At 44.6% G+C, this 15,130-nt stretch overlaps 1 protein-coding gene across 5 annotated transcripts in view; it reads right to left on the bottom strand.

The window, feature by feature from the left end:
* The window catches only part of Ppp2r1b (protein phosphatase 2 scaffold subunit Abeta), a 36,026-nt gene extending 21,130 nt beyond the window's left edge, over positions 1–14,896 (bottom strand). For all 5 annotated transcript variants that reach the window (XM_005347328.2, XM_013346248.2, XM_026779264.1 and 2 more), the window contains exons 1-10: positions 14,762–14,896; positions 13,944–14,034; positions 13,500–13,600; positions 10,340–10,572; positions 9,601–9,748; positions 5,680–5,835; positions 5,104–5,218; positions 4,584–4,654; positions 4,190–4,324; positions 2,378–2,551 (exon numbers count right to left, since the gene is read on the bottom strand). In XM_005347328.2, the coding sequence (XP_005347385.1) occupies positions 2,378–2,551; positions 4,190–4,324; positions 4,584–4,654; positions 5,104–5,218; positions 5,680–5,835; positions 9,601–9,748; positions 10,340–10,572; positions 13,500–13,600; positions 13,944–14,034; positions 14,762–14,875 (1,338 nt within the window). In that variant the 5' untranslated portion in view covers positions 14,876–14,896. The remainder of the gene's footprint in view (positions 1–2,377; positions 2,552–4,189; positions 4,325–4,583; positions 4,655–5,103; positions 5,219–5,679; positions 5,836–9,600; positions 9,749–10,339; positions 10,573–13,499; positions 13,601–13,943; positions 14,035–14,761) is intronic.
* Between the last annotated feature and the right edge of the window lie 234 nt (positions 14,897–15,130).

The raw sequence follows: 15,130 nt of genomic DNA, 5'->3' as shown, positions 1-15,130 counted from the left end.
GGCGGCCCTTAGACACTGACGGCCCTTGGACACAGCTCTGTATATCACTGGCGGCCCTTAGACACTGACGGCCCTTGGACACAGCTCTGTATATCGCTGGCGGCCCTTAGACACTGACGGCCCTTGTACACTGCTCTGTATATCGCTGGCGGCCCTTAGACACTGCTCTGTATATCACTGGCAGCCCTTGGACACTGTTCTGTATATCCTGGGCAGTCTTTGGAGACTTTCCATGTCTGGCTAAGCTAAGGTTCAAAGAAATGGTAAATATAATCCACCTTTCTTCCAGACAGATGTTTCAGTCCAACAAACCCATTATTAGCCACCACTGCTTTCCACTCCAGACAATGACACAGATCTGAAGAGCAGATCAGTATTTGGAAGAAATGGTGGAGAAGCGTGACAAAGTGACTTCACCTGACACATGGATATGCTGGGATCTTTGGCATTCACTTTGAAGAACAGAGCACTTCAATGCTCAAGAAGGGGAAAGGACAGAGAGGGAGAGAAAGGAAGAGGGAGACATTAAAGGACTAGCAAAAAACATGGCACTAGGGAAAATCCCAGGAATCCACAAGGATGACCCCAGTTAAGACTCTAAGCAACAGTGGAGAGGACACCTGAACATGTCATCAGATTGATGACTATCTTGATTGTCATCATAGAACCTTCATCCAGCAACAGATGGAAGCAGATACAGATATCCACAGCAAAGCACTGGGTCAAGTTTCCAGAGGCCAATCCAAGAGATGGAAGAGGTAGAGCAATAATATGAGCAAAGGGGTCATGACTATGATGGTGATACCCACAGAAACAGCTGACCTGAGCTAGTCAGAGCTCACTGACTCTGGACTGATAGTAGGGGAACCTGCATAAGATCAAAGTCGGCCATCTGAATGTGGAGGACAGTTGTGAGACTTGGGCAGTCTGTGGGGCCACTGGCAGTGGGACCAGGATTTATCCTTAGTGCTTGAACTATTGTCTTGGAGCACATTCTCTTTGGAAGGATACCTTGCTCGGTCTAGATATAGGTGGGAGGGACTTGGTCTTGCCTCAAAGTGAAGTGTCAGACTTTACTGACTCCCCATGGGATGGATGCCTTACCCTTTCTGAAGAGAGGATGGAGGAGTGGGGTGGAGGGGAAAGTACGGTGGGAGGAGGGGAAAGAGTGGGAACAGGGATAGCTATGTAAAGTGAGAAAAGATTGTAGTAAAAAATTCTTAATAAAAAAGGAAAAAATTTATTAAAACACTATGCCGTGGCCATCTATAAGATGCATGTTCATAACACCAAAATTAGCAATACGATGCAGTGGTCAAGAAAATATGAACCCCATATGGTGTGATGTGAAAGGAATGGAAATAAGCCTTGGGGGTGGGGGACAACAAAGTATAGTAATATCAGCAATGAACTGATATTATGAGCATTTTTAAAAACCATGCAGGTCTCCCTTCATCCAAGTGTCTAATTAATCTCACACTCAGTGGCCACTGAATTACACACCACACAGTTCCTGCCCTAGAGCAATCACTCTTCCATCTCCCCAGCTACACATTTAACAACTCCTGAAGCCCTCAGAGTCTAGAGGCTCCCATGCGGTGAAGCTGTCGAGCTTCCTGTTTGTCTGTACCTAGTAATAAAGAAAGGGAAGCATGTGGCTATAACGCCCAGCTTTGACATTTTAATTAGTCATATTCATTAGAATAAAAATAATAATGAAACCCAAAGAATAGCGGCCAGTGTGGTAACAGGACTATTCAAAACAACCAGCGATATAAGCTCTTTGTGTGGTGCAGCCTCAACTTCCTGTCATCAGGATGCAGGAAAAAGCTACGTTCATTATGCTTAGGACAGAGACAAACAAAAAGGTACCTGGAACAAAAAGTTAAACTGACTTATCCTGAACCTATCTGTTTGCTTCCATGGATCAATTCTTAAGTCACAAAGGTTTTTTTTTTTTTTTTTTGGTTTTTTTGAGACAGGGTTTCTCTGTGGTTTTGGAGCCTGTCCTGGAACTAGCTCTTGTAGACCAGGCTGGTCTCGAACTCAGAGATCTGCCTGCCTCTGCCTCCCAAGTGCTGGGATTAAAGGCGTGCACCACCACCGCCCAGCACAAAGGTTTTAAATAATACAACATTTCTATTACATGAACGAATATACTTTATCATGAGGAGGGCAGCAAGGTAAATGTGTTTCTAGAACACCATTCTGTTAGGTCTTACTGTACTACTGAAAATAAAAACCATCCTACAGGCCAAAGAATTTACCTCGGTACATCTAATTGAACCAGACCAGACAGACTACCTAGCCTCCCACTCACCACGCCCTGCTCCATGATCTGATAAGACCCTACCATTCACAGAGCCCATGAACTCACCAGCTGGCCTGCCAGCAGTGGCATATACTCAATGATAGCCAGGCGGACCCTCCACTTGGCATCTTCAGCCAGTTCCACTATGGCAGGAAGAAGAGACTGAGAGAGTTGACGGATTCCAATCACCTCATTTACACAATCCAAATTGGAGATGATATTCAAACGAACTTCCGGGCACTATAAACACACAAGCCCCAGAGACTACATGTGAAAATTAACTCCTTTGCCCAGTACCCTCCTGGCATGATAAAATAAAAAGTGCTAAAAAAATTTAGTACTGACTCGGGCTTAAAAAGCTGAGGGGCAAAGAGCTGAGACACAGCTTAGTGGTCAAACATTTGCCCAGCTTGCACAGAGCCCTGGTTTCAACAGCCAGTACCAATGAAAAGAACTACAAGCAGAAGGAAATCTTAAATGCTAAATACACAGATAATTCAAGATACAATGCAACTGATCTTAACCAGAATGTCAGTAAAAAGCCTGAGATTTCATTACTTTGTATGCCAATTTTAAAAATTAATTAACAAATTGGCAGGCAAGATGGCTCAGCAGGAAGGTGATTGCCTCACACACCTGGCAACCTGGATTTAATCCCCAGAACCCATGGAATGGTGGATGGAGAGACCTGAGTCTACAAAGATAGCCTCTGAGCTCTGCATATGCATGCACACACACACAATTAAGTTTTTAGACATTTAATTAATAAATAAGCACGAAGTCTATGAGATGGTAAAAAGCCCAAGCCCTGGAATTAAATTCTAGATCTGCACTGCTAGCAGACCTCAGACATCATCTTATCTCTCTCTGCCTCACTTCCTCATCAACATCTGGGAGAAATACATACAAGACCTAAGCCTACTGTGGCAATTACATTTAATGACATGACAAAGAAATTAGATCATGCCTGGCACCAATTTTTGAATTTTTAATTTGTGTACATGTATTGTCTGTGTAATACATACATGTACCCATGTACCCACGAAGGCCAGAAGAAGGAGTCAGATCCTCTAGAGCTGGGTTACAGGTACTTGTGGGCCACTCAATGTAGATGACAGGATTGGAACCTTGGTCTTCTATAAGCAGCAGGCCTCTTAATTGCTGAGCCATAGCTCCAGCCCCTAAATGGTAATATCTGATGCTCTATTTTAAACTTAAATAAAAGATACTGTTTAGGCAAAGATATATTAGCTTTAAAAATAAGGAACCATTGACTATAATATAAAAAATTTAAAAGATAGCTATTTCTGGGGGGGTTTTAAGCCTTATTTATTTTACATGTATGAGTACTTTACCTAGATGTATGATTGTGCACCATGTATGCCTGGTGCCTGCAGAGGTCAGAAGAGGGCATCAGACCCCTTTGAACTAGTGCTGTGTAGGTGTTGGGAGACAAACCCAAGTCCTCTAGAGCAGTCAGTGCTCATAACCACTCAGCCACCTCTCCAGCCCCGAGTTTGTAGTTTGCTTGGGTAGTTTTGGGTTTTGAGATAGGATTTCACATTATAGCTCTGGCTGTCCTGGAGCTTGCTCTGTCGACCAGGCTGGTGTTGAACATAGAGTCACTCCTGCCTCTGCCTCCCCAATGCTAGAATTAAAGGTAAGGGCCACCATACCCAACTACATTTGTTTGTTTTTTAATAAGTCCTTGGGCCCATTTTTTGGGAAACCTGTAACCCTATACCAAACAGAAAGACTATCAAATCTCTAAATAAAGGCTTCCCCCCCACCCCCCATTTTTGGTCCTATTTTAGTAAAGTCACCAAAATCACATCAAATCAATAATATCAAAACAAAGTAATTCATAGCTGGACTCACCTCATCCTTTAACTGAGCTAAAAAGAGAGGCAGAAGATGTTCAATGGTATTCTCTTTGCCCAAAATTGTCGATAGTCCCATAATTACAGAAGCTAGAGCTGATTTCACATGCTGATTGGTATCAGACACTAATTCCTAAAACAGAATAAAAAATTAAAGACAACAAAAGCCTCCACACCCCTCCCAAGAAGTCGACACAACACTAGTCACAGAGGAGATAACCCAGACACCTCCTGGTGAAGTACCGGCAGCAGTGTGCAATTATGATATGCACAAATCAACTATAAATATTGTCACAAATGTTATGTATTTGACTCATTTATGCCTCATCCTTGTTTTAAATGCTAAGAGCTTCATAGGCAGAGTAAATGAAATAAAATGCAGTCACATTCACCTTTATATAGGGCAGGATTTGATTCATAATTATGGTCTCTCTACCTTCAGTGGGTAGATTCTCACAAAGTTCTGAAACATATAAACAGAAAATGCAATGCTGTCAAGGAACCAAAGAAAGTTAACCAGCTCTTTCCATCAGCCCCAAGGTTAAATCATATGTCTAAGCAAATAAACTCTAATGGGGAAAATGAGCCTCCTTCTCATTGCATGGTCTAAATGCCTTGTGTGACAAACTAATTCAAACTAAAGAAACAAGATACAGTGGGGGTTTGATGTGAACTATGGAGCAGTAGCTGCATGCTGACACCATCTCTGTCTGCAACATCTTACAAATCCAAGCTATGCCAAACTTCCTGACCTAACAAATGCATCAAAGAGGGTGGAAATGTGGCTACATGAACTGATTTTTAATTTTTTTCTGATTTATACATTTTGGATCCTATATTAAGTAAAAACACCAAACCAAAATCCCATCAAATCAGTGACATCAAGGTCAAAGGGGTCACAGCCAGGCACACCTTTTACTTTGTGGGCAGCAGCTGCGCGGACTTCAGCTTCGCAGTCTTTAAGGAGGCTCTGGAAGGCGGGGATGAGGTCATTAAGTGTGATTTTAGGTCCCACTGCTTTCTGGAGCTAGAAAACAATTTCTACAGGTTTAATGTATACTAACAAAATAGTGTACTCTTCAAATGTATACTGTAACCAGAACAGGCTGACAGGCTTGCACAGCAAACACTTCACCCACTGAGTCATCTAACTGGCCCCAAATGGAAAGATTAAATTTTTGATGTTATATCCAGCTACCCAACATAATTTAAAAGCTATATTTGTTAGAAAATCTGTGGGGCAAATGACTTTGAGGGTTTTTTTTTTTTTTGTCTTTTTTGGGTTTTTTTTTGTTTTTTTGTTTTTCAAGACAGGTTTTCTCTGTGGTTTTGGAGCCTGTCTTGGAACTAGCTCTGTAGACCAGGCTGGTCTCGAACTCACAGAGATCCTCCTGCCTCTGCCTCCCGAGTGCTGGGATTAAAGGCGTGAGCCACCACCGCCCGGAACTTTGAGGTTTTTTAAATACCTGAAATGTCAGTGCATTTTACCTCTGAAAATTTGTCAGCTACCATATAGCGAACCCGCCAAGATTTATCTTCTGCTGCTTGCCGAAGTGTAGGCATTACCAAGGCCTCAAGGTCATCCTGAGACAGTAACTGAGCAATACTGACACAAGCTTCCACAGCTAGTAGGCGCACAGAATCCTAAAGGAAAAACATTCTGTTCAGTCAGTCTGCTGAAACAGGGCACACTGAGTTAGTGTGAGGCGATGCTGTCACAGGTACCGTTTAAGACAGAGGGAGGGAAACACCACCGTGCTGGCTAATTTATGTCAACTTGAGAACAGGGAGCCTCAACTGAGAAGATGCCTCCACAAGACCCAACTGGAGGCAAGTCTGTAGGTCACTTTCTTAATTATTTTTGGGGAGGACCACTGTGAGTAATCCCATCCCTGGGCGGGTGGTCCTGGGTTCTATAAGAAAACAGGCTGAGCAGGCCATCAGGGTGCAAGCCAATATGTAGCACCCCTCTGTAGCTCCTGCCTCCAGGTTCCTTCCCTGTTTGAGTCCTGTTCTGGCTTCCTTCAGTGATAGACTACAATGCGGAAGCAGAAGCACAATAAACCTTTACTCTCCAACTTCCAATTTTGGTCAGGTGTTTCATCGCAGCGACAGAAACCTTAACTAAGACACCCTCCGTATGTGATGGGGTGTCTTTAGGTCTTCAAATGGCTGAGTAACTTCTTTCTTTGCATGTCAAAGACTTAAAAGTGACACTCTGTTCAAATTATATTGACTACAGTCAAGTTTTTATTCAGGACAATGAGAAGGATGTTCTAAATGTTATTAACTGCATATGAATAACGTGTGAGGAAGTCGGAGGACAACATCCTGGAGTCAGATGTTCCACCTTTCCATGGGTTCTGAGCACTGAAATCAGGCAAAAACTTTTACCACTGGGACATCTGACTGGTCTCAAAATATAAAGATTATTTTTTTAATTTAATGCTATACTCAAACCCTTATTATAATATAAAGTTGAAAAATATACTTACATAAATAACTAATAACATAATCGAAGAGTTTAAAGGACAAGGGAGATCACTTTGAAAGCTATTTCCAGCTCTCATGGTAATAAGAGTAGCACGAGACGAAGTGTGTGAAGGGAGACACGGAAGGAAGGAAAGATCAACAGTCGAGTAACAGAGTTGAAGTGAAATGCTGAAACTCAAACTGAGACAGCCCTGTCTAGTAAACAGAGAAGAAAATTGGAAAGGCAGAGACAACCTGCTTTTCCATATATAAGGCTGCTCAGTGCCAAATGGGACACAAGAATGTCTTTTGAGTAAGAGAAAACACAAAATTAAAGCTCAATTAGACATTAGGAGATACGATTTCAGACTTGGGAAAATCAGAACTATAACCCTATGAGCACCAAGGAGAAATGAAGCAAGAAATTTACTGTCTATGTAGTACAATCGAACATGCATACAACACACATAAATACAATACATACGCAAATTCAACACAGTACACACGTGCTCTCACCACCTGCCTAGTTTATCAATGTCACCTACCTGGCCTTCTCCTTCTATTCTTATCCCTCCTACAACTTGGTGTCCACCCATAAGCCAGAATGACCTTTCAAAAATGTAAATCACATATCACACCTCTTCTCCAGATCTAGGTAGCCTCACTACATCAGAGAAGAAAATCCAAAACCGCAGTCTTCTGTGGGCTAATGATGCTACCAACCCTTCTTTCTTCTCCACTCCCATGATTATTGGACCTGTCCAACTACCATGTTCCAATGTTGATTTTTCCTATCTCATATCCTCTCTTTACCAGACTCTTACATTCCTGGAAGGAGTGGAGACAGCATTTTTCTGTCATTGGTCACTTCTTCAGAGCCCTATACTGACTAGCAGTCGAAGTCCTACTACATTACACTATTTTTATAACATTTATGTCTGATTTTTAGCATGTTTTTCTCCATTAAAATGTAAGTCCCATGAGAGCAGGGTTCCCTGTATGCCCTTAACACTAGAATTGTGCCCCTACATATGTAGGCACTCTATGTAGGCACTCGACGACAAATATTTCTGTCAATGAGTAAGCCAGGAGCAGATCTTCTACCAGTCGTTAGAGAAGGCACAGTGTATACATATTTTCTAACAAAGCACTGAATATTTTCTGAGCACCAAATGCTAACAGCCTGCCCACCTATGAATGTGTGAGTTTCAATGTTCATTGGCTTCCATACTCTGTGGCTGCTTCAGCAATGCAAGAACAAAGTCCAACAATTAACAAGGACCTATGACCCCTAGAGCCAAAAGTATTTTTTGGCTGGCCTTTGCCAGAAAACCTGCAAATCCCTAGCCTACTATTTTGCAGGAAGTATAGAAGATAAAAGAAAACATCAAATTATGCCATAGGAAGTATAACCTGCTAAATTCCAAATAAGGATTCTAAGCTTGTCCTGCTGCAACATGGAAACCACCATGTATGTGTGGCATCTGCATGCTTGAAATGTTGCCAGTATTCAAACTGTAAGACTTAGAAACTTGGGGCCAAAGTCTACATACATTCAAACCCCAACTGAACCACAACTAGCTAAATATATAAATATAGCCTTGAACAAGCTTCATAAACTAGGTGGGCCTCCATTTCCTTGAGTATCTGTGCCATGGGCTGTCAGAAGAACCTAGTTTCATAATACATGTAGCCACTTAAAACAGGCTGGGAGATACAGTCAGTCTGGCCATGGTTCCCCCCACATCAATGGATTCAGCTAAACATGGATCAAAATATTTGGGAAATTATTTTTATCTGTACTAAACACATACAGACTGTTTTCCTGTCACCAATCCCTAAAGAAAGTAGTATAATAACTATTTATTGATCATTTACACTATAGCTTTATTATTTATTTATTGTGTTTGTGAGAGTGTGGGTACATGCACACTACAGCACATATGTAGAGGTCAGAGGGCAACTTTTGGGATTTGGTTATCTTCCACCTTTCTGTGGCAGGGTCTCTCTTGTTTCTGCTGCTGCACTGTGCACCCCAGGCTGGCTGGCCCATGATTTTCAGGGTGATTCTCCTGTCTCTGCTTCCTACCTCACAACAGGAGTGCTGAGACTGCAGATGCATGCCACGACATCCAGCTTTGCATGGGTTCTGAAGATTATGGGCAACTGTCACCTTCACAGGTTGAGCCACCTCTCCAGCCCTGGTTTATGCTGTATTAGGTATTGCAAGTAGTCTAAAAGTGACTCGGACAAGAGGATGTGTACAAGCTGGCAATGTGCACAACGTGTACACCACTTTACACGTGGAAACCAGCTCTACAGATGCTCCTGCAACCATCCCCACTGCCCATACTGAGAAACAGCTGGACTTTTTTATCATTTCTACACCAAAGAAACCAGACCCTTGAGTCTAAAATTGCTATTGTGTGCAGTAAGACCATACACTACTGCAGAAATTACCAAAGTCTCCATATCACAGTACAGTCCACAAACCTGAAAGATATTCTTCCCTGATACAGCCCTGGGCTTCCTAGTTACCAAACCTAGTTCTTCTCTAACTCTTCCTAACAACCACTAAAGAAAGTGGAGCCTGGGCTGGAGAGATGGCTCAGCAGTTGAGAGCACTGACTGCTCTTCCCGAGGACCCGGGTTTAATTCCCAGCACCCACATGGCAGCTCACAACTGTCTGAAAATTCAGTTCCAGGGGATCTGACACCTTCACACCAATGCACATAAAATAAAGTTAAATAAATTTAAAAAAAAAAGTGGAGTCTACTTAAGAAAGACACATAGGACCGTTAGGATAAACACCAGGCCAGAACTGAGTTTTAACTTAGCAAAAGGACCCTACATTAGAGTCAAAACTCCCCAAATAAGTGGTTTTTTAATTACTAAAGAGCATATCTGTATCTCCTAAATCTAAAGCCTAAAGTTACCTGTTCATCTGAAGCTAGATTCGTGAACAATGGAACAATTTCAGTTTTCACACTGTCTAATTCCAAAACTTTTGCAAATTCACCCAATTTGGAAGCAGCAGCACGTCGCACCATTGGTGTGTCATCTGAGCACAGGGAACGGAAGTGCCTGCAGCATGAAATAAGGTATTTCTTGTCAAACACTTGGTTAAACATGCCCCAAAACCAGGAGATGGCCATTTAGAATCTTTCCCTTATAAACATTAATGGTTTCTACTTATAGGTATAAAGAAAGGACCAGGAAAATAGCTCAGTCAGGAAAGTGCCTGCCTCCCAAATGTGACACCCACTCAAGAGTCCCCAGGACCTACGGAAATAGCTGCGCACAGTGGCAGTGCCTACAACCTCAGAGGTGGTAAGATGGGAGGCAGAAATGGGAGGACCCCAGAAAGCTCGCAGGTCAGGTAGGCTAGTCTGTGGTGAAGGTCCAGCCAATGTCTCAAAGAAAAGGAGGAAGGTACCTGAGCACCAACACCAGAGGTTGCCACATGAAACACACACACCCATACTCGTGTGCGCACCCACAGACACACACACATACACATACACACATACACAAAAGTCATCAGTATATGCAACTACATGAGAAAGCATCACCAATCCTGGCAGCCCAGTAAGAAGCGCTGAGGGCAGCAAAACATTCTGTAAACTCTAGCTGTGACTCCCCAATAATCCCAAACACTAAAAAATAGTCTCTTACTGTCGAATTTCTGCCTTGACAGCATTTGAAGCTCTGGGATAGCAAACGCTGAACAAACCACATGCAGATGTGCGAGAGGTAAACCAATCCCCACTTGCCAGGCGCTTCACCAGAGGTACAAAATGAGCTTCGAGAGCAACGGGCGTGTGCTCCTGAGATATCTGCCTCAGGGACTCCACAGCCTTGTCTCGAACCACAGTCTCCTCCACGGTAGCCAAGCTTTCCAAAGGAGGCTGCGGAGATCAAAAAAGAAAAGCAGAGATGACAACTTATTAAATCCGGTTAGCCACAGATTGACACCTTTTATGTGACTGAAGGGAAACGGCACGTGTAACCAGAATGTCAGCTACATCAGACCAAATGGTGACTTTCAGTTCACACAGTGGTAACATATGGTGTGGCCAACCTGAAGACACGACTTCTGTGGAAAAGCCAAGATCGCGTGTCCCAGATGGCAATCCCCAGATGGTGTCTACAAATGACAGTGTGGAAGAGACTTGACACAGTGTCACTATTGCTGGGAGAGAAGGTGTAAATGATGTGCAGCCACATTCAGACTTAAGAACAAGTCTAGGGCCGACTGTAGGTGCCACACTGCACGGTGATTTCTGGCCAGGCTCCCTAGTTCATACCCTTTTGTGCACTATCCTACCGTTCTTAGAGGTGCAAGCAATCTATCGATGAGCGCTTGGTGGCATCAATTCATGCAACCAATAAAAAGCTGAGTCAACACCAGGTTTTTTTCAAAATACATTCAGAATCTTTCTAAGAGCCATATACGAGTTTCAGACAGAACAAGCAAATATTAATTAAATGCAGGGACAGGAAGATCCTGCTACAGAGACATAAAAGACAAGAGAGGTTCAAGGTCTGGCACTTGTCAGTAATTGAATGTGGCGGCCTGGCAGAAGTGGAGATGGGCTGTTTCTCTGAACCTCTAGCTGACTTTCTCAAGTAAATTCAGCTTAAGGCACAGCTGCAGAAACTAGAACAAAACTCCACAGCAGAACTGACCAAGAGTGAAGGTCAGAACTTAAGGGAAGAAGTGTGCCTGCTTGATATGGTTCAAAAAGGTAGACAGCGCTGCTCTTTCCTAGACAGGATGTCAGAGGCCCACTGAAAAGACACTACATCTTACTAGTCCGTCTCTCGTGATCTGTCCTCTGTCTACGGCAACATCCTCTCACTTCTACAGAAGGCCAAACTCCAGAGAATGGCTTGTTTGAACTCTGCCCATGACCATTCCTGCTTACCTTCACTCCAATTTTTTTTTTTTTTTTTTTTTTTTTTGGTTTTTCGAGACAGGGTTTCTCTGTGGTTTTGGAGCCTGTCCTGGAACTAGCTCTGTAGACCAGGCTGGTCTCGAACTCACAGAGATCCGCCTGCCTCTGCCTCCCGAGTGCTGGGATTAAAGGCGTGCGCCACCACCGCCCAGCTCACTCCAATTTTTTATACACTGGCAGCTTTGAACCCAAAGTGCCACAGTTGTAACCCTATAAAACCTGTTCTTTCCACAGTGAATTCTGTTATGCTGTAGCCCTAGGCTCCAGAAGCAATAAGTGCACTCACTATGAAGGAGTCTACATCCAATGGTGGAATCAGATGAGAACAGGCTGTAGGGCAAGGGGGTGATCATGAGGCTGCTTCAGTGGTGGTCAGGAAAGGCCTCTCATACAAAATGCACTTGTCTGACTTACAAGGAAATTCTAAATAGCATCTCTCTAGAGGTAACACCTACAGCCAATGTCTTAAGGAAATATGAGCTGGGTTTACAGTGAACAGAAAGACCAATGTGTGTGTAATGAATTATCAAGAGAAACACAGTGTATATATTATGAGTTTTTTCGCTACTGTGAACCAAAATAGCTAACAGAAACAAAGGATTTAATCTGGTACACAGTTTCAAAGATTCATTTCATGGTTGCCTGGCCCATGAGCCTCAGCAGAACAACATGGCAGTTACAAAACGGGGCAGAAGAGCTTCCCTGCCTTACTACAAAGAAGCAGAGAGTCCAAGGACAGAAGCAAGACACGCTCCAGAAGCTGCCCCCAGCATCCTACATCCTACAGCTATTCTCACCTCCTAAGGCCTCCAGAACCTCCCAAAATAGTGCCACTAGCTGGAGACCAAGTGCTCAGCACACGAGTGGGCTTCTAAGACTGACTGGGATAGATAAAAAGTCTACAGGAAGAGGTGAGGAAGGAGGGAAGGGAGGACGTAAGAAAGCCTTCTAGCCCAGTGGTGGAGGCACACGCCTTTAATCCCAGCACTCATGACGCAGAGGCAGGTGGATCTCTGTGAATTCGAGGACAGCCTGGTCTACAAGAGCTAGTTCCAGGACAGGCTCTAAAGCTACAGAGAACCCCTGTCTCAAAAAACAAAACAAAAAAAGAAGAAAGCCTTCTAGTGCTGGACTGCAGCTCAGTGAATGAGAACTTATCCAGCATGCAAAGGCCCTGGCTTCAATCTCTAGCACCACTAAAAACAACAGTTATCTTCTAGGTTGGACTTGTATAACTGGGTAGCTGGAGACACAACTAAAGAGAGGCAAATTCTGAGGGGAAATGACAGCCACTTCTAACTCTACAAGTCTCCACCCATCTAACATCCATCTACGTCTGAAGTTCTAAAGAACAGTTCATACTATAGCCAGAAACCATGGCAGCCAGTATCATATATACAATATTTAAAGCCCTACAACAGCCAGTCCGGCATTGTCCAGGTGGTCCATTTCTAGTCATCCTTTAAGGCCTCATTCATCTGCATGTTGGCGCACACCTTTAATCTCAGTCCTCCAGAAGCAGAGGCAGGAGGATCTCTATGAGTTTGAAGCCAGCCTGGTCTATATAGAATTTCAAGCCAGTCAAGGCGACATAGCAAGACCCTGTCTCAAAAATACAAACAAACAAAAGAGAAAAAGACAGCTAAATCAAGTTCCCTTCCTCCTCATCTCTAGCAAGTCTTCAGCAGCAGACACGAGTTCTTGGATTCGGCTGATACAAGAGCTGAAGTGCCTATTATTCATTCATCAACATAATTACCACCTGCCCATAAAAAGAACTGCATGAAAACGCTGCTGCATGTCTATCGCCAGAAAATAAAGACGCGGTTGAGTCAACAGAGCTCCAAAAGGAGGGTAAGTCATAGATAAGAACTCACCAGCAAACAGTGGGCGAAGTCAGGACCTCCGACCAAACCAGTGAAATTTCCCAGCTGCTCAGCAAGAGCCAACAGCACCTCATCTTCGTCATAAATTGTATCTGGAGATAACAACAGTTGGTAAGACCATAGGGGCAAGTGCCACTGAGCTGGTACCCACACAGCTGCTGCAACTACCCTCCTAAAAGCATTTTCTTCCTTGTGCGAATCAGAAGTCTTCCGGAATGTTTCACAGAATTAAGGAATTCACATCTCACATCAATTACCTTTCCATTAGCTACCTGGCTTATGTTTGCGTTTGTCTGGCCTAACATTTCTAGACACCTGGCAGAAGGCACCTGCTCCATCTAGTACTTATTTCTACAGTAGGTAACAAACTAAAAAAAGAAAAGAAAAAAAGTAGTTTGAAAGCCAATGGAAAGTGTTTCTTTAAAGGACACATACCTGTAAGGAAAGGCAGCAGTTCAGTTCGAGTCCTTTCCACCCCGAGGGCTAGAGCAATAGTCGATAACTTCTTAATACTGTTGAGCCGGAGCTTTAAAAATAAAGTAATAAAGTGGGAAGAACAACAACAAAGCAAAGAGATGGTTGCAACTCAGGTCGAGAAGAGCTAACAGGTGAGACACTGGCATACAGTATATAACGAAGATGAGCCTTTCACTTACACCTTATTCCTAAAAAGAACTCAAGGACCGTTTAACACGTCATTAGCCAGAGGCTTTCCCAGGGGGGGCACTGAAGGGCCGGCAAAGAAATGAATGAATGAAAACACCGGGGCAGTGGGAGATTCTGAAAAGAGAGAACTCCGGACGGAAGGAAGCAGGTGAAACGGTTAAACACAACTCCTCCCTTTTCAGAGAAAAGTCCCATCACATCTGAGTTAATCAGCTGGGACGCTCTTCCCACCCAACTAGCCGGGCCAGTTTGCCGGCAGAGCCAGACACTCACAGCACTTCAAAGGGACCCTGGCCGCCGGGCCGCTCCTCCGCTCCCGGGCGGTTCCGCAACCCACCGGGGCTTGCCCACCCGACGCGGGAACTGGTTTCCCGCCCACTGCCGGAGCCACCACCCGGAGGCTCGAGGTAGGGCTGCTGAGAGTTGAGACGGACCACCGCGGAGCCGTCGCCGCCCCCGGGTCCCGAACGAACGCCGACTAGGGTTCTGCCGACCCCGGAGCCGCCCCCACGGCTGAGCCGGCCTTCCCGCTTCCCTACCATGTGCGCCTCCGCGCTCGCCTCGGTTCCCCAGCCCCAATCTAGTACCTGCACATCCTCATTGCGGAGCTCGTCGATTAAAACCGCGATCGGATAGAGCGAATCATCTCCATCTCCGCCCGCTGCGCCCGGACCGGCCCCGGGCCCCGCCGCGCCCGCCATGTTCTTCCTCCTCTGACTAGTCGCCGCCGTACGCCCTGCGCCCCGGCCACGCCCCGCGCTCCGGCCACGCCCCGCGCCCAGGCAGGCGGGGCTAAATCCAAGCCGCCCGCTCTGGGGAAGCGAAGGAACCGAGTGTTTAGCCTGCGCGCGGAGGCTCCGGCCTGACCGGCATTGCCTGAACTGGGGATCTGGACTCCAGTAGAAGGGCGGGCTGAGAAAACCAATGGAACCCTTGCATCCTTTCCCCAGCCGAAA

The sequence above is a fragment of the Microtus ochrogaster genome, chromosome 5 (genome assembly GCF_000317375.1).
Source record: "Microtus ochrogaster isolate Prairie Vole_2 chromosome 5, MicOch1.0, whole genome shotgun sequence".
Taxonomy (NCBI): Eukaryota; Metazoa; Chordata; class Mammalia; order Rodentia; family Cricetidae; genus Microtus; species Microtus ochrogaster.
This window is presented reverse-complemented; position numbering and strand designations above follow the sequence as displayed.